A 20,371-nucleotide genomic window follows, 5' to 3' on the forward strand; every position below is an offset into this window, starting at 1 on the left:
AATTCTCTAAAAAGATGGGTTAGTATAATGAAAAAGCTGGACAAAATTTGAATGGTATATGCAAATAAATACATATTAAGTCCCTTTTAATAAAAAAATCTGGCTATTCTAAATATTTGAAATATTTTGGTGCAGTGGCTTGTTCCATAGACACAGCTCAGAATTACATATTTCCCATAGACATCTTGTATTTACAAATAACAACAAAATAAGTTACAATAAAGTATATCCTTCTGCCAAAATCAATTATGAGGGTCAAGTAGACAATTTTATACATATTAAAAAGAAAGTTAGGGCTTCTTTTGTCTCCCGTCCCTCCTGATCCTCTCTTAGATCCTGAGTGCCTATGATGGGATGTCACAAGCCCATGTGTACCCAGCCCTGCCAAGGCCTGATGGGATGATGGCACTTATCTGTATCCAATTACACTACATGGGGATATAGAAAACTGGGGACTCTCACTCCTCTGAACTTCTGGTTAGGAAAAACTGAGAAGCAAAGAACCAAATTCAGGTCCACTATGAATTCCCTTAAATGGAATTTTCTCCCTTTCCTCTGGTCTGAATTTTGCCTACAGTGAAACATTATAATGATTACAAGCTTGCTTTAAAATATATTGAAAATGTTTAGTGGGTGATTTTTCATTTCTGATATATAAATAATTGTTTTACTTTGATTTCTAAACAATACCTAATTTAATCTCCCACAAACATTCCGTAAGTTTAGAAATAAATGAAATTTAATTTCATGGTTTTTGTTCCAATTACAGGCATGCACACAAATTATCTGCCCAATACACAGAAGAGCTCCTAAGAAGTCAGAGATACTAAGTCTCAAGGAAACCAGGTAAACACACAGCTTTTCCTTTGTGAGGACCATAATTCTTTCTGGGCAATAGATGTTACATAAGAGAATAAAAGGCCACTACAGACTTCATTAGCTGTGCAACCACAGGTTCACTGCACAGGTATTCAGTATGTCCTTTACTACTTGCATTTAAAACTAGCTAACATAGATATGCACAGACACAAAAATCCAGGGGCTGGCAAAACTACAGCTCTCTTAACAGCATGGCCTATTTCTAACACAGATTCTTATAAAGCAAAGGCCAGCTCAGGATTTTCAGTAATTCTCACAAAATGTAATATCGTCATCCAGAGGACAAAGGGATGAAAGTCAGATAAGAAGCAGAGGAGAAGCCTTGGTGTTGGTGTAAAATGATAGGTCAGGATGAGGATGGGGAAAAGCAAAGCCCTAAAAGGCACATTTTATTACTTACACTGGTACACACTACAAAGAGAGGAGGCAAAGCCTCCTATATGAGCCATAGGCTGTTTGAGCACCTCCCTCCTTCCTCCCTCAGTGATGACCACTGGCACTTCCTAGGACTATGACTATATGACTGATACAAGACTGCACCATATTGCCATAAAACTGGGATCTAAGCAATAACATTAAACACTGATTTATTCATACACAAATGGTCTCACAGCCAAAGCATGTAAAAAGAATTTGTTCTGTGACTGCAAACCATATTCCCTCTGCATCTCATTTGCCTTGGGGTTTTCAAGAAGCCTTTTTATGGAACAGGATATTTCCCTCAAGCTGACAGGAAACACTTCCTTAGGATGAAAGAGACAACAGCAAAAATTATATAGTGTATGTCAAGATTTGCTGCAATGAGATTCACAGATGAAAATCTGTATTCAGAAGTACTGGATTCCAGAGCTGTTTACACTGCACTTTATCCATATCATTCTTTGGTCAAGGATCTAATGAATATAATATGATAACAAATCTGTAAGTTGTCTTCATGGATAAATCTTCATAATACAAGGGAACAGGAGGACTGTCAAAGATTAATAAACTTTAAGTAGAAGTTTCCTAATTAAGAGTTTCTGATTCTAACAACTTTATGTCTATTATTTACAGTGAAAAAGCCCAAGTCAAAGCATACAGAAACAGCCAATGGCATTTTTGGAGGATATACAACAATTTATAGTCACAAAGAGTACCTCCAAATTTTAGGGGAAACAGTTCATTTCATGTAGCCAAACGGTAGTAGTTCATCATGTCCAAAATATACTTTTCAAGACTGACTGAATCAAAACATTCAGAAGTTAATCTCAATGCAAGGCAGCTTTCAGACTACAGGAATTCCATGTTCCTGTGGTTTCCAGCAGACAAACTGATGGGACTGGTTTCACAACCAGCAACCTTTGCCTCCCAGCACTCCTCTCCACCAAAGCAGTAAGAAGAAAAGGAGGCTCAAACATGGCTCTGCATCCGTGGCAGGATACCTTAACCACACCTCTGGGAGTGCCTGAACACAGACTATTACAGCTGTTTTACAACTCAGACATCACAGGCACCTTAGGAACAGATGCATAGATGGGCATCACTAATTTACAAGCAATATGCTGTAATAAACAGCTGAATAAGCAGAGGTGTTTATTTTCCCCCCTCAGCCTTATTTACACATTTGAAAGACCTCTCAAACAAAGGCTAGAGAATATGCAGATAATGCAAAACCTTATCTGCACTGCATAGTACACTATTTGCTTTTAGCAAGTCTTAAGGCTGAGTACAGTAATTGCAGAAATGAAAAATCACCACTTAAATTCAGCTCTAAATCTGCAGCCATTCTTGAGTAATAGAAAAAGTAATAGTAATGAATAGATCTGTGCAATGAAACATCGAGCAAAAATAGACAAATATGTTGTAATAACTGATCAAAAGATGAAGAATGTCAATAGCTAAGATCCCCTTTTTACAGATACTCAGCTACTAGATTCATGCTGCTGCCTGATACCAAGATAAGAGACTGCTATAAGGCACACAGGCCTCTATCCTTTGGTGGTTGTTTCAGAAACTGGTGACATATCCAGACTAGGTCTGAAAAAAGTACTTTGGTTTGGCAGCTGTTAAAACAATAGTGCAGAGACAAGAATTAGGCAAGATCCCAGTTCTGAAATAAGCCCCCTACAGAAAAGAGACCTCACCAATGGAAACAATCACTTTTTATACCAGCAAAGATTCTTCACTTTTCTGGTTAACCTGTCTCACTGACAGCTGCAAAGACAGAGCCAGACACTAGTGTCACTCTGGTAGGAAACATATTTTAAAATCCATACAAAATTATAAAAGTGTATCTTCACGAGTTTATGAATTAAATATAAAGGCACCTTCTGGCAGTCAAGTGTGTATGCATTTGATGCCTAATGACAGGACATCAGTTCAAAGGACAACCAAAAGAACTTAACAATGACTCTGATTTATTATGAATGGACTGAAGTAATTAAAAATATAGAGTTAGAGTGCTAGGAAACTGCTGATAAATGCTTTTCAATGGTCTGGTTCTTTGGGAAGTCATTTTTCTCATGCATGTTTCATTGATTTAGTCCTCTAACTTAAGGCAGTCCGAAATACCAAGTAAAAGTCAGCACTCAGAAAATAATGGAGCAGCTGCATCCATACTGGTCAATTATCTCCAGTAATTGCCTGCAATTGATTTTAGTTTTCATTAATTTCACAATCTTAAGGCCACTATATTCCTTAAATAATTATCTGATGAGCAGGTGCAAATAATAGTATCATTAAAATGAATGCTTTAAAAAAAAAAAATCATGATTTTACAACAAACATCTTAAAAGAGATAACTGCACAATAACTGTAACTGAAAGGGTGTGAGATTTAACCATAGTCTTGATGCACTCAGCAATACAAGCCCCATCTCTAAGAAGCTACAACTGCTGCAGTCAAAGCAGCACTGCTCAAGCTCCATGTGAAGAGTGCCATTGCTGCCCTGAGCAGTCAGGATTTGTTATCTGTGGCCCAGGAAGCCTGGCTGTCTGTTTGCCACACGGGTGCAGGAGGCACAGCAGGCTGTTTTGTAATAGGTGTACACACAGAGCCGTGCCTGAACCACCACGTTGCAGTTGTAGTATTTATCCTTGCAGTTCTCATCTGTGGAGAGAAGAGAAGAGAGAAGAAACTAAAGAAAGCAGTACTAGAGCAATAAATAACCAATTCCCTTCCTTTTACCATGTAAAAACCCTTGGACCTGTATTTAAGCATTCATTGTCTAGTCAGAACAGGTTATCTCAGCAAATAAGTTCGATTATTTAGGATTTCATGTAAAGATGCATAAAGCATGGATGAAATGTAGCTATACCCATTTCCCCAGGTTTTTAATGTTGTTATCTTAAAGTATGTTGAATAATTCTCAAGTGAAAGTTGCTGGAGATCATTCAGAGTTAAAACTATCTCTAAATTCTTGCATCTTTCTCTTCCTAGCCATTCTCATTACTATAAAAATCAAATTTGTAGGAGACTAATTCCAATGCTAATTAAGTGCAACCCTGTATTTACTATATACAAAAGGAAATGACTTCATTGCACTTAATACCTTAGTTTAATTTTGTTGGTTCTTATAGAACCTGCTTCCAAATACAGTATATAATGATTCTTTTTTGTTGTTTGAAATACTTTTCCAAGAGAAACCTTGGAGAATGCAAGGAGGCTGCAGAAAAACACCCTGTATGAACCATTTTCACACAAGCAGATCCCTCACATTCCCAGCAACTTCAAGAATAAGCTGGTTTCTTACACATTACAAGGAAAACATTTTTATTGGAAACCTAGTTTTAAAGCACAGAAAAGGGCTGTATTTTGTGTAAAAATAAAACTCTGAACTCGATAAAGAAAATACACTATTAAAGCCTCTGCAAGACTATAAAATAACTTCTCCACTAGATGGAGTTCCATAGTTAAAACAGAAGTTTCCTTTGTTTTACCTATTTCAGGGACACAATCCTGTGTATTGCACAGTTCTTTCTCTTCAGGTTTGAGCTGTGGATCACACTGAGTACTGGCTGCCATGTCATCTGACAGACATCGCACCTCCCGAACCCGAAATCCTCCTTCACAGGACTTGGAACACTGAAACAAGTAAGCAGAAGTTCAGAACACCATAGGAGATGTGTAATTACAGGAAATAAACAGGAGAACCTTGATGCCAGACCAGGTATCACTGCAGCCTTTTATCAACTTCACCCTACTGGTTCTCATTTTCTACCTACGTAGCCCTTACCATACAGGTAAAATTTTGTTAAAGATTCCCAAACATTTTTGACCACAGGAGCAAAAAACTGGATATAATAAACATAGTGGATGCAGTGCAACTGAAGTCAAGCTAGAACAGTTTCCTTTCTGAATTCATTACTTAGCATCTGCTTCTTTAATTAGTCTGGTTGTTCTCTGCTCATTTAGATATATCTCCCAAATCTACTCTTTCCACTATGTTCCCCCATTTCTTGCTTTAAGAACTTGACTGCACTGAACTTTATTACTTAACTGCCCTGGCCTCCACTCTCCCTTTTGCCATTAATATATAAGTAGGAATAATTTTAATTACCATTTTTTTCTAGCACTCAATTATTTTTCACTTCTTGCAGCAGAGTGATTTTACTAAGCATTGTAAGTTTCTTTGAATTTCTAAAGGAAACATTTCTGTACTCCTTCAGGTTCTGTTATGAAGCCATAGATTTTTGTACTTGCTTGTTATGGTACTTTTAAAGCCAATTATTACACATTTCTGCCCATACTAAAGCAAATCCCCATTGGCCAAGGATTTTGCCTGAGTGAGGTCTTTAAGATTTGGCTTGCTGTCCAGTTTGACCTAATGCTGAAAAACTTAATTAAACCTGGGTCATTTATGACTAAAATCTTAATGGACCCAAAGTACTAAGAATGTTTTCTTTCTGAATTTTTGGCATAATTATTTATTTTCCTAATATTATATAAACAACTTATCATGATCATAAAAACATATATTGTAAAAAACTACCTGAAGTAGTCTCAATATTGTATTTTTAAATTGCTCTTTCATCTTTAAGTACAATCTTTACCCACATTTGAAAGGGCAGCCATGTGCAAGAGTAATAGAACATGAGTTTTTCTACACTTTCTTCTGTTACATGCCTGTATAGAATACTGTAATTATTCCACATCCAGCCATAAGGACTTCAGGTCTGCAGAGACCTTAAGCATTCAGAATGGAACCAAGAGTCACATCACATTTCACACAAATCATTCTGAGCTGCATCCACATTGCAGAGCTGCCATTGGTAATCTGACCTACACTCAACAAAGGGTCCAAGTTACTGCATTCAATATAATGTCATGTCATTGTAAGATGAAAATGGACTTTCTCATCTTCATTCATGACAAAAATGTTGATTTTTTTTTTTTTTGGGATAGAAAAGCAATAAATGATGTCAGATATAGGAAATTACAGAAGGATAGGTGAAACCAAAGCATTTTGTGGCACAGTGGTGAATGTAGCTGCTTCACTTCCAGGGGAAACTGAAGATACCTGAAGTTGTACAATAAATTTTCTCTCAGTGAAGTCCTGAGTATTACAGTGAAGAGTTTACAGTAAAATATTATGGTAAAACTGACTCTATAAAATGAATACATTCCTCATTCTTTATTAAATGCTCCTTAATTTCAATTAAATTAGAGATCTGAGAGGAACTTCTAAGTGCACCATACTGTCTCACTGTAAGGGCCAAACCAACTTTACAAAACAGGAAGATTCTATGAAGAAGACATCAATGATAAAAAGACAAATGTGCAGTGTTTCTTTCTGGTCAAGATTCTTCCTGAAGTTTCTATGCTCCACCAGGCAGAGTATGCTTTCTTTTCATTATCATTCCTGTGCAAAATTAAGTCAATTTCATGATGGGTGGTTTTGTGCAAATGGTGTTCTTTTTCAATATAAACAGAAAAAGATGTATCAAACAAAGTACAGATACAGGAAAAGATGATAGACTTACTGTGCTCCATTCTGTATGAAACCACTTAGAACCACATGGTTTGAGGTAGCAGGATTGCTGGCTGGGAGGTTTTTCCAAATCTGAACATTCATAGGGGTTCAAGACATCAAAATTACCTTCAGTTTTCCTAACACAAATCACTTCTCTCTGCTGAGTTCCACTACCACATTCAGTAGAGCACTGTATCAGAGAACAAAAAAAAGGGGGGGAATCTGTTATTATTCTCATGTCATTTGACTTGTTTACAAAGTAACATTTCTCCTCATCACATGGTACCACAGACTCAAAACATATTTCTAATTATCTCCATGAAGAAGACATATGACTCTAAGTGTACTTCTGGAAAAATCTCCGTGTAGTTTTACTTGTAGCTACAAAAAGAAACTGGCATTTATTTTTCTAATCAAAAGAGAAGTATAACTCACTTTCTCCAGAAACAGTTTCTTGCTGAAGCAGGATCCTATGAGCTGCACTGAACCTCAGAGGGTTATAAGGTTAAGGCACAGTTTTGTAGCTTTACAAAGCTTCACATTCTGTGCTGTTTTTAGAAAATGCCTTGATCTGCCAAGGTATTATTTTCATGTTTGCAAGTATCTATGTGATGTAGTGTTGGTTCCAGTTCTGAAAAGCGAATTTGACTTACTTGGATTCCTACTGCTCATTTAAAGGTTAAGTACACACACAATACTGTTTCTGGCACTCCTTAAAAGGTTTTTAGAAGATGATTACAGCAACATATTGGTTTCTATGTTGCATAAAGGACTAAGCTTTTCAGAAGGTTTTTTCCAGCCTACACCAATGAAATGTTCCTAACACTAGGGATTTTCTTTATATTTTTGGTAGAATTTACAATCCCTTTACCAGATTCCCACAGACTCTTTGAGCTAAATGAAAAACCTTAAGATAAATGCACCCGAATAAATTCTAGAGGAAGTACAGTAACTGCACGTTCTTTAACACAAACATCTCTTTTACTGGTTCCTCCTAAAGGCACCATCTGAATATCCCACCTTAACTCTGGCAGAGGAAGGCCAGCCCTTAGTGCTCCCCCTTCTCTGCCCCACTGACTGCTCTCATTTTGCTCTTAAAAGCCAGATAGACCAGCCAGGACTTGGCTGGTAGAATTGATGCTGTCAGACACAGCTTTCAGATCAGTAAAGGCTTTGTACTCTTGTGTGCATCAAACAATTCAATTCCATGCAAAGAAAGGAGGTGAATTAAAAGAACAGTAAGGATGCTCTGACTGAACACCTCTCCAGCACAGCAAAAATGGGTACAGAGTTCCTATTCACCATCTGGAGCAGTCTGAGTAACAAGGTCTGGATTCCATCTGTTATTAGAACTGCAGATAAAGATTTTTAAAATCTGAATTTGTTATTATTGTTATACATATTCTTATTACTTGAAAGCATTAGCATAGTAGTAGCCCTGCAATCTCCCCCTCAGCTGTACCAGTTAAATTTCCAGCTCCTTATCTCCTGGAAGGACTGTGGGACCTGCAGTGCAGTGAGTTAACAGCACAGCTCCACCAAGTGCTGGCACCAGCAGCCCTAAAGGCTCTCCAGGCTATGCCAGAGCCTACACAAAGGGGCATAAATTCCTGGACATGAGTCAACAGCTTCTAAAATGCCTTTGTGCCTGGCAGCAGGAATGTTCACTTGTAACAAAAAGGGTTACTAGATGTGGAGGAAGGGAAAATTTACTTTGAGGAAAGAGCATCTGTATAGAGGCCACTAACCAAAATTTGTTCTTCTGCCCATTGCAATGATTTTCAGTACATTATTTCCAAAGCTAACTTCTGGATTTAGCCATTGCTTTTTGCCTTCTTTGCCTTTAGGAAATTTCATATACATACATATGTTTAGGTATGTATGTCCCTGCATTTATGCAGGATCACAAAGACTCTGCTTTAAAAATTGCAAATCCATTGCTTTGGTGTTTACCTAAGCATGCTGAGCAGCATCTTTTCATAAAAACACTGGGTCAGTAGATGAAAAACAAAAAATTAAGATAGAGAGGAGGAGAAGAAGAACAAAGTTTGGTTTTTTTCCCCCATCAAATTAAAAAAAAAAACCCATGCAGATGCTGATAAGTAATACCTTACAGCACACATCTATATTGCATCAAAGTACAAGTTACCAAGTACAAGGGCAGCAGAGAAGAAGAGGTGTGTCAGAGCGGGTGCTCGGCTCACCTGTGTCCAGCCCCCGGCAAACCAGTCGGCCTTGCCGGCGCAGGGCCCGTTGCTGCAGGGCGCGGCTGCCGCGGGCCGGCCGCTGCCGCAGCCCTCCAGCGGCAGGCTGCTCACCTGCTGGCTCATGCAGACCACGGAGCGTGTGCGGATCCCGTCCCCGCACTCCGCCGAGCACTGCCAAAAAACACAGCACGGCCCCGGGAAGGGCAAGTCACGCTCACGGAAGTTCATTCATTTACGCAAAGTCAGTTGTTTTCACATGTACTTCAGCTGCAGCAAATTGTCTTGCAGTTTCATACTTCTGAAAACTCTACAAGTAGTACCCGTATTTACAGTCAAAAATGAAAGGATTAGCTAAGAAAGAAATCTTTATAGCTTTTTGTTAGCTTTCCTACTTTTCCTTTCTTCTTTCTGTCCGTAAATTCTCTCCGTTTTCATTGTATACTTCTTTTTTCACACTAATTAATAGCTCTGAGAATGGGTAATTTCAATAAAAAGCTTTTCAGACAGCAGTCCTATTTCAGCCTTTGTTTTGCTCTCCAAGTTTCTCCTCCAAGTATTCAAGCTGTCAGCCAGGTGGATTTTACACTGGCTGAAAGGATGAGGTTAGGAAGACTCTGAGGGCTGTGAGACTGGGAGTAAAGTGACTGCACAGCACATCCTGGAACTTTTCCATATAACAAACTGACAGAGTCTGACGGCACAGTAAAGTAGAAAAATGTAAATTATTTTGACAGGTCATTTCAAAATATTCAGGTAAATACTCAGTAAACAACTGCAACTACCACAAGTTATTGCCCAGCCTGTTTAAACTGTAAGTTTTAAATTAGTTTTAGATGTGCATTCAATGTTGCTTTTTAATGATATGACTTCCAGTAACTAATGTTCACCATTCTCAGTTACACTGCTAAATTCTGAAAGCTATTACTAAATAGGGATATGCAGATTCTTGTCACCTATTCAGAGACAGTATGCCTGTCATTCACAAATCACAGGATAAATTCCATTTATGCCCTTAGAGTTTGTTTTTTCACCTGCAGAAGCAGGAAAGTCTCTGGTATTTCACTGTCCTAAGCAGCATCAAACTATCTACATTTAAAAAACAGAAATATGCCAAGGAAATAAAGTCTCATGTTTGACTGCTCCTTTGTTGCTTAATTATTTCTTGATCTTCCCTTTTGTTTTCAGTTAAAATCCATTTGGCATTCTGTGTCTAGATCATAAACATAAAAGATAAACCTTACTGTGCAGCTTACTGAAAGATATGTATATAATGGAATTTAAGCAAAATAATTATATTACACATGCAAAGAAACACAAATAAATACGTAATATATGAGATAAAAAGATGCATTTGATTGCTATTTCAGATTTTGTATTTAACATACAATGTAATTAGGAGAAACAGTGTATTACTTCCACAGTGTGCACCACATTCCTTGTAAATTAATATAACTCTGCATTAGAACATTTTAAAAATTTTATTAACTAAGTCAAAAAACTGGTAATGAAACACAAAGTTGACTACTAACTTGATTTAGCTGCCATTGGTAACAGTGTCAGGGTTCACTTCCAATAGTTGAACTGCAAAGCAGCAGATGTCATGACAACAGCACTATTAACAACAAGACCAACCAATACAGTCACTCATCTTCTCCAGAGAGACCAGTGGCTGAAAAGTGATTGTTTGCAAACTGCTCTTCACTCACTTGCACAGAGGAACACTGGCTACTTGTGTGAAACATGTACTCATGTTACACTTATTTCACAGATGCAGAATAGAAAACCACTTTTCCTATCAGCAAGCTGATTTCACACAGTATGTTCAAATAGAATAGCAAAGCTTTACTGGAATGGAAAACCTAGAAAACTAAAGAAGTGATTCAACTCTTTTGAAACAATTTTTCTAACAAAGTACAATTTTTGAAAAGCTAGACATTCAGGTTTTTTCCTCCATCTGCAAGATCAAGTAATTAACATCTCTTAAATGATGCCTAGTAGTAACATAATGAACCTTTTCTGTTGGTGGTGCAAAACAAAATTTTCCATCTTCAAGCAGGTATGTAAAATAGATTTACCTCCTCAGCAAACCAATTTCATGGTCTAAGGTATCCTTTTCAGGGTAAAGTGGCAGAATCTTGAAAATGCAAGAATAATGTAAATTGTGCTAGTAGTGGACTTTTTCCTGTTCATATAAACTTCAACTAAAGTAACCCATTTCAGACAGGCCACTCCCAGGTGAGCTGAGCCCCACACTGTGGCTCCTGCTCAAACCTACTGTGCAGAAATCAATTCTGTTCCCATTCCAAGGGTGTTCAATTACATTAAGCAGAGAGTACTTATGTATACACTCTGCAAATACTTTTCTTATTGCTAACTAATTTTCATTTGACAATCTAGTTTGCTTTTCTGCTTTGCAAACCAGAGCTGGGAAAAAATCTAGTCTGTAAAGTCATCCAGAAAATCCCCCTAGTCTTATGTTTTAAATGATTATGTTATGAACTGGGCTTGCAAATCAAATAACAGAGGAAATACCAAACGGGAAGGTATAGGGTTGTTCCACTCTCTGCTGCAAGATTTTACTACAGATTAACTACCCTCTAAGGATTTACAAAGCAAACTTAAACCTGAATGTTTTGCATTATGTATTTGTTTTTTCATGTTTTTATCTCCTTTTCAACAAAAATTTTCTCTGCAAAAATAATGGATTTCTAATGTCCAAGGCAGGGAGTAGGCAGTTGGATAATGAATCCTCTCCCCTTGGTTTTCACAACTGACACACCCATTACTTTCAATTTGGTACCATTGATTTTTTGCATTAATACACAGTAACTGCCATAACCTAACATTGTGAAACATGAGGAACTTTCACAAGCTGCAACTTCATTCTGGTCCTATTATTAAAGATATTTTGTTTCACAGCCTTGTTTTAATTGGCACAAATTCCTCAGAAACCTCTGTCTGTGTTTTAAGCAGTCTGCCATTTTTCCTCTTCCTGAGGTCCTTTCCTCATGAGTTCAATTTCAGAAGCTTTCCATACCCATTAAAAACTAAAAATAAAACCCCTCATTCAGGGCTGTGATAGTTGTTGGAAAACAACTGAGCAGCAGTCCAGGAAAATAAGGCAAATTCCTGCAAACTTGGAAAACTTTAAGTGGAAGCCTGAACTTTTGTCACAGCTACAAGACAAGAGTAGAGCAAAAAAATCCCTTTTAGCAGTGTCAGTTCCTTCACTAATGTGCCAGCCCTACTCAGTACCCTCAAATGGGGCAGCAGACCTCAGCAAAGTGGCAGCAGGAATTCTCCTGAGTTTCCAGAGAGCTTTCACATGGATCTCAGCATCACTGCTAGATTAAATTTTTAAATATCAACCAATTGAGTTTGAGTAAAACTACCCCCATTTGGGCAGGATTTCTGTCTAGCACACTTTAAACCTTTATCACCTTAATTACTTCTCACAAGATAGTAAAGACTTATATCAGTCATCCTCCTGATGCTACTGCAAAAGAAAAAAAAAATCTGTGTCTCAAATACATTTATAAAACTTAGCATTATTTGACCTGCCCTGAGTAAATCCATTTCAGAAGGGATTTTAGACATTATGTAACTTTTGTTTTTCCAATCATACACTCAGAATTGTATTTCAGATCTTGTGCCACAGCTCCAAGACTGGGAGAGATTTTCAAAGGACATAAACTGACTGAGAGCTGCCTTGATTTCTTAAAAAAAAGGAAAAAAAAAAAAAAAAAAAAAAAAAGGTGTGTAGGAAGAAATATCTTTTTGTACTGTCAAAACATTTTCCGATACCTAGATTTAAATTGTTTTCCTTTAGAGCACACCTATGCCTACAGCAGGTGCTGGATCAGTGCAGCAGTTCCATGGCATCCTTCCAAGGTCACAGCACCAACGCCCTCTCAAGTCATCCCCAGCAGGGAAGAGACTTCCCTGCTCTGGCTCACAGCAAGCCCCTCTCCTGGAGAGCAGCCAGCCCTGCTCAGGGACTGAGTGCACCAGGCTCTGCAGGGGCCCTGCCCAGCCTCAGCTGGCCCCAGGCACACCCTGCTCCACCAGCCCTTGCCCAGGTGTCCTCAGAGAGGTGCCTTTCCCCAGCCACAGCCTGCACATCCATGATCCCTGTCCTGCCTCATCCCCACAGACCTGCCCAGGGTCACTGGGCTGTGTCTCACTGGCTTCTGTCCCTGCTTGGACTTCTCAGCTTCATCTTGCACCTGCCTCATCACTGGGATCTTGCCTGGACTCTGTCTGGCCCCTCCCTGCAACACTGGGCCACAGGTAAAGCCAGGCAGGCTCAAGGGGCTGAACTGGGGCAAAGACCAGGTCTAGAGATGGAAACACAAACCTCTGCAGACCTTGGCCACTCCTCTATCAAACCACCCTGGCTGTATGTTTCATTGCAAATGATGAAATGAGTTACATATTTATACATAAAGAATGCAAACCTTACATTTCCATATGAATCACATGTGAAGTCAATGAAAAAGGGTGTTTTATCTTGTTTTCATTTTATATTGAAACAAATAAATGGTGATAATAAAAAATAATGACCTCTTTTTTTTTTTTATGGTGATTTTTATTTTTTCCCCAAGATTCAAGAGATGTTAAGTGAAGTATCCAGATTTAAATAAAAAGAAGTGAAAGAAGAGTGCAAGCTAAAATATTTATTGGTGGTTCCACATTTGATTGGCCAAAAAACCCACTTGAAACTTTTAGGCAATATTTAGAATTGAGAGGAATAATACATTGATTTTTATGAAGTTCTCCTTTTACTACAGTTCTCTTGCAGAAGATTATTACAGAAGCATTGCTGTTACTCTTTCTAATGAAGAGTGAAATCCAAAGCATGTGTTTGGTTTGTTTTGATTATGTTCCCTGATGTGCAGCATTTTTTCTTTCTTCCCAAGATTTTATTTTGGCCACAGAATCTCATTAACATCTAAGAATTGTTTGTATTTTGGCTTCTTTTCTAAGTAGGGTCTAAACATAAAATGAGAAACAAATGAACAGAGGAGATGGCGATGAAGAATAAACAAAAATGCAGGAGGGAAATGCTCCAGTTAGCTGGAAGGAAACATTGGTGAGTCTCCCATTGCTGTAAATCAGGAGAATGCAGTTTCCTGCTCCTGACCCATAGGAGAAATAAACTTTCCAGCAATTAGAGCTGTCAAAGAATCAGTCATGTGAAATGTTCACAAGAATCTCATCTGCTCCCATCAATCCCATTTTGCTGCTAAGTTCAGTAAGGTTCACCAGATTTACTCCACTGATTAATGGATGCTGTTTGGTGGAACTCTGCTGCTTTAATGCAATATGACATCTTTAAAAAATTATAAGACGGGAAGCAATCTTTCTAAAAATGCACATAAAAATATCACAAAAGTTTGTCCAGACTCTCTACAGGCAAAAGAGGTTAAAGATCATATAGAAGTCAAAGCCATGGAACTTAAGTTAATTGTCTTATTTATGCTCAAGGTAGAACAATAAATGCAAAGATAGGCACAAAGACCAACCAGTATCACTTTACTACTACAGACTTTTAACCTATAATCTTTTCCATTGAAATGGGTAAAAATTTCTGCTTCTCTCAAGACCAAGCCTGGGGAATAGCAATAGATGGTATTTAGGCCTACTTCCCATACAAGGAACAAAAGTATATACTTTTCAGAAAAGAAGTGCTTGTTTCCCAAGAATGAATTGCTTTCTCTCCTTCCTTTCCAGAGTGCACATGGTGGCCACACACCTTATAAGCTTTGCAGATAAAAGTGTTTGTGTAACATACATGGACTCTGGTACCTGTTTATCAAAATACCACAAATCAAGAACTGCATTGTCTTAGGAACATGAAGGGGTTTTAAATTACATATATAAAAATTCAGTGTGTGCAGAAACCTACACCAAGGAGGTCAATGCCGTGGGGTGAAACAGGTGGCCCATAAAATACATAAATACTTTGTGGGAAAACAAGATTGGAGAACATGGCAATAAGGCAGCCAAGTGTTATTTACAGGGTAAAGCAACATACAGCCCACCCTGGGAAGGAAACATAACTCCTACACACAAATTTGTATATGCTATACAGATTTTTCAAGTGCACATATGTAATATTGCTGAAGTCACTTTTAGGGAAAATTATTGTTATAATCATCTAGCTCAGAACCACAGAAACTATTAATGATAATATAGGTAACTAGAATGATTTCTGCATCAATTAAAACTTTGCATGGTCTCAGTAAAATAAGAAAACACAAAATATTTTCACCATTCCTACATTAGACCATGCTCTTTTCCTAAAACAGTGTTAATGAATAACCATGTCGAATTCTGCACAAATATGTACCACAGTTATCAAATCCTGAAATTGAACATCTGCTGCCAGCAAAGACAACTGTAATTTTTATGTTGCTGTGTTTTTTTCTTGATGGTTTGCTAGTTACCCAAGGTTATACTGTAATGGCCCATGTATCCCATCAGTCCAGACAGGATCTATCCCTTGCTGAAAGAGGAAGCATGTGCCTAACCAATTTCTGACAGGATTCTGGAAATCTCTGCTTGCTGCATGTGCAACTGTACACATGAAGTGTTTGCAAAGTGGGTTCAGAAAAGGCCTTCTCTTCCAGCTGTAACTAAGTTTGAACTCAACCATTTCAAAGTTCCACAAGTTATGATAAGTTCTTTTACCTCTTATTTCTAGGCACAGCTGAAATGTCAAAATACAATGGGAAAGACTGTTCTGTGGTATTTCCAGCTGGGACTTGAAGTAGGCATGTAATAAATCTCACAAAGAAGGTCTGTTCTTGTGAGATTTCCACCACAGTTTTGCAGACTCAAGAGGTTTGAACAAGCTTTTTTAAAGCATTTGAACTTTTGGCTGCTTATCTGAACCATTTGTGGCCTCCCATCGCTGATCTAAGCTTATTGCTAAAGTGTGGCTTGGCTTAAAGTGTTTTTTAAGGAATTGTTTGGGGAAATGACACACACAAAGCCCATACACCTGGGAATGACCATTTCTATTCCATGACACAATTCTTTTGTCTTTCAACAGAAACAACTCCTCTACAAAGAAAGATAAATTTCTGCTCCTAAGATGCAGCCCTTTCAAGGCACAAGAAGACAGCTAATAGCCAATGGCCTTACTTTGCAAACCTGTTCACTGCTGCTGTATTTCACTGCCTGCCATGGAATCACTGTCCCTGAATGTCCCAACATCTGAGTTATGAGGTGTGTGTGAATCTTAGGAGATCCTGCATGTTCCACCTCAAATCTACTGTTTTCCTGAAATAAGCTGTTTCTTACATCCTCTTTGTGAATCAAACTCCAAACCCACTCCTGGCAGAAGTGATGATGAATAATGCCAACTACAGTAGCAAGCATTTGGAAGAAATTAATCTGTACACTTATATAAACTGAGAAGGTAACAAAATCCATTCTTTACTCTCCAGCCCTAAAAAGTTTGTGGTAAGGAAAAAACTTCAACATTTTCCACATTACCTGCTTCACTTCTACGTCTCATTTAACACATATAAATAAGCATAATAACATTCTACAGTTATAACCTTCTGCTCAAAAGCTGCTTTTAATTCTGAATAATGAAGAGAATGGTGCTAGAGTTTTCACTGCACTGTCTGTGCTTTATGTGGTGGAACTGCACTGGGTGATAGCAGCTGGGCCAAATGATGTCTTTGAGGGTAGAATGGATTTAACAGTACTGTACAAAGAACTGAACTACAAGAAAAAAAGAAAGAAAAAAAAGGCAGAAAAGAAAAGCACTGCCATCTCCCTACAGCAAAATCTTTGCCTTTTGCACTAATATCTCTGCTTTATTTATTAGACCAAAATATCAGGCTTTTCTTAGCCCATGTTTTTAAGCCTCTTAATGAAAGCATATAAATATCACCACTGAACAACTCTGAGCACAATCACGAAACAAGTTAAATCACCACTGGTTTTATTGCTTTCATGCAGAGAATCTGACTCTTCTCTGGAAGAAAATTAATTCCAACATCCACTTTCACAAAATACCAGAGCCTGAATCAAGCCTGCCTGAGTTTATGAAGTTGTTCCCCTCTTTTCATACCTATGAGATAATTGGTTTATGGATTGAACTTAAACCCAGACAATAGGCCTCAAATCTGTATCCCTTAAGAAAACAGAGGGGAAACTTTTAGGAGTCTGAATCTTGAGACTCAGCACTAAGCAAGGAAGAATAATAAAGCTCAGCACACTCAATATTTTGCACAGACTCAGAGCCAATTCTAAGTCTGGACACTTGGCCATGTACCCACAGTCTTGCCTTTCTATGCATTCTTGTATGTTAACAAGAACTCAAAAAGCCCTTGGGATCATTATTGTTTTGTTTGCTTTTGCCTGTTTAAAAGACCAAGAATAAACATGGAAAATAAGATTACTCCTTTTATGGTTGTACAGATGTACATTTTTACAATTCTGATGGTCTTGTTTCAGAAGGCTTTGGGCAGGATAAAGATAGTGAGAAGCCTTACCCTGTCACTCCATTCTGAAAGGAACCAGCTCTTGGCACAGGGGCCCATGTCGCAGTTCTCGATGTCATTTGGCCGCAGCTTCATGTTACATTCCTCATCATCAACAACGTCCCCAAGGTTGCTGACACACTTCACATCTCGAGTCCTCTGCCCCACTCCACAGGGCACTGAACACTGTGACAAAAGGGAGGTTGCATCAGGACTCTGTGCAAGGACTGCAGTGGTTTATCACGGAGCTGGGCCATACAGCTCATTCATTTCTGCTAAGACATCTTTCTGGTTAGGAAACCGATGGTCATAGTCAAGCAGGGATTTATTGAACTAAGACTTATTTCCAAGGCTTTAAATATTCCACTTGTTTTAATCAAATTAATTGATTTGATTAGTGATACCTGGAAGAAAATTTGTATTCTTTCTGAGGTATTCTGCCCCAAATGAATGGATCCTACTTACTGAGGTCCACTCAGTCCTGATCTGCCACTCGCTGCAGATCTTGAGCTGGCAGGTGCTGGTGGTGTCGGGTTTCTCCAGGTGCTGGCAGCGGTACTGCTGCACCGTCAGCGTGCGGTTGGCGTAGATCTGCCGGCACAGGATCTGCCGGTGCTGCATTCCCAGCCCGCAGGTTTTGCTGCACTCAGACCACTCCCCTATATCCCAGCTGAAGTGGAAAAAAAAAGATATCTTTGTTTCACAAGGAATTCTCTGACACTGATCTTAATAGAACTGGAATGACATGATTGTGATGCTGGTCCAGAATCCTACAAAAACGCACTTCAGTCTCTGTGTGTGCCAGAATCCCTCGTGAGGCACCATCACACACTTGTCTGCACAGCCCTCCTGCAGAGAGCTAATAATGAGCATGGATACAGATTGCACAAAATATTACTGCTCTAATGACACTTCCAAAAAGTTTAAGATGTGCTGCATAAAAATGTTCTGTAGCAAAGGCTCTAAAAGAGACCAATAACACAAATATCACAAAATGCATCCGGGTATTCATTTATCAGTAAAACTAAAATAGTAAGTAATGAACAAATACAACTAACTTTAGAGACTGAAAAAAATCTCTAGATATATCCTTCTCATTCCAAAATTTCACTGCATTTATTTAGTTTCCTTTGTACAAATTTGCAATTTTAATTTTTTCTTTACAAGCACAAAGACAGACACACATCTAAAGGAAGTATCTAAACTTTTTACACATTTTATTTCAGAACTCTTGTGGACAGCAAGCAAAATCTCTGCATTTAAATATTTACATTTCTTTGTTTATACTCTTGATATTACCCTGAATGGACATGAGAGAAGCCATCTCCAGGTAAATGACTTCAGAAGTTCCTGAATATCTAATATGAACTAGGAAATTGCTCATTGAGACATCTGTAAGGGCACTTACATCATTAGAAACTTCCCTGGGATCAGGAGTGACCACTTGCTGCTCAGAAGAGAACTGAAGTGTAACCACAAGAGAGACAGAAAATTGGCCTAAAACAAAGTTGCTCTAATGGCAAGTGGATTTAACCTTTTTCTCTTCTTGGTATACACCCTGGATGAACTGTCCTTTTGGATGGTGTTTAAATTCTTATTTATATTTTAAATTTCTGAGTGTTTCAAACAAATTGCTCAGCCAACTGCAATTCACAGTCTCCCAATAGCAAGTGTGATTCAGAAAGGAACCACACCTGAGCTGGTTGTATCAGTGTGCTGGAAACAAGGACCAGCACCTCAGAACCAAGTCTTGGAGCCAAAGAATTGCTCAGTTCAGGGCAGAGAGGTGAATGGCTAAGGGGGGTGTTGTGAGCACTATTTCATCTTTAAATAACTCAAGTATGGACACTATAGCACACTGATCTCATGTGCAGTGACAGAACCTGCAGACTCTCAGGCATATGCAGAAGCCTCTCACTTGAGAAAACTGTAGCCACAGAGACCACATAGATCATGTCTGCCTGAACAATCACATTTTGAAACTGTTACACCTACTCATTTCCAGGTTCCCTTTTGTGTACTCTGCATGCTATTGCTCCCTGTGAAGAGGAAGAAAGCCACCAACAACTACGGGGAAAAAAACAAACCCACTACAATTTATAAGTGGACTGTATTTAGAAGCTCAAACTACTTTTCTACTTTGAATAGCCTCTCTGACATGCAAGATCTCAATGATACTGGCTTATTTCACATGATTAAAGGATAGTATCTTACAAAGCAGGGCATGGGAAGAGGTTGCAGGCCTCCTCTTCTGGAATGGGTTTGGTGCTGCTGTCACAGTAACCCTCGGGTACCTCCTCGTGAGTGATCCTGTTGACGCAGTGGAAAATTGGGTACTGTGATCCTGAAATGAAACAGACAATTAGGTGAAGAATTGCAAAAAACTCTGCAGCAATACCAGCAGCACCTAACACTTATGCAGAAAGGAAAAGTGTAACCTGACAAGAGGAAATACAAAGGTTTTATTCAGAATTTCCAAATGTAAGGGCTGACAGGATGCAGTAGCAGTTTCCACACTGCCCAAACTCCAGCAGATCTATTTGCTCAGTCATCTTAAATGGAAGTCCAGGAAAAGAGTTCATGGTAGTTCTACTGGGAAGCATTTTCACTTTGTAAAAAAAAAAACGATTAGTCTTCTTTCTAAGCCAAAGTTTTATGAACGTGCTTTGAAATCTCACGGTTTTCATCAAAAATGTTAGTTTAGCCTCCCTTTTCCTTAGATAGCACAAAAATAACTTCTTTTATTCTTCTTGCAACTTGGAATTTCCTAAGGCTATTTAACCTTGGTGGATCATAAAAAAATAATAAAAAATTTTCATCTATGTTTCTGCATG

General features: G+C 38.4%; 1 protein-coding gene across 4 annotated transcripts in view; it reads right to left on the reverse strand.

Annotated features, from left to right (window-relative positions):
- Nucleotides 1-1,469: 1,469 nt before the first annotated feature.
- Nucleotides 1,470-20,371, reverse strand: part of THSD4 (thrombospondin type 1 domain containing 4) — a 204,362-nt gene continuing 185,460 nt past the window's right edge. For all 4 annotated transcript variants that reach the window (XM_079318468.1, XM_079318470.1, XM_079318469.1 and 1 more), the window contains 7 exons: nt 19,752-19,881; nt 18,003-18,207; nt 17,550-17,723; nt 9,034-9,207; nt 6,840-7,019; nt 4,797-4,941; nt 1,470-3,966 (listed from right to left, as the gene is read on the reverse strand). In XM_079318468.1, coding sequence (XP_079174594.1) covers nt 3,824-3,966; nt 4,797-4,941; nt 6,840-7,019; nt 9,034-9,207; nt 17,550-17,723; nt 18,003-18,207; nt 19,752-19,881 — 1,151 coding nt within the window. In that variant the 3' untranslated portion in view covers nt 1,470-3,823. The remainder of the gene's footprint in view (nt 3,967-4,796; nt 4,942-6,839; nt 7,020-9,033; nt 9,208-17,549; nt 17,724-18,002; nt 18,208-19,751; nt 19,882-20,371) is intronic.

This window comes from Erithacus rubecula (assembly GCF_903797595.1).
Source record: "Erithacus rubecula genome assembly, chromosome: 14".
In the NCBI taxonomy this organism is placed as follows: Eukaryota; Metazoa; Chordata; class Aves; order Passeriformes; family Muscicapidae; genus Erithacus; species Erithacus rubecula.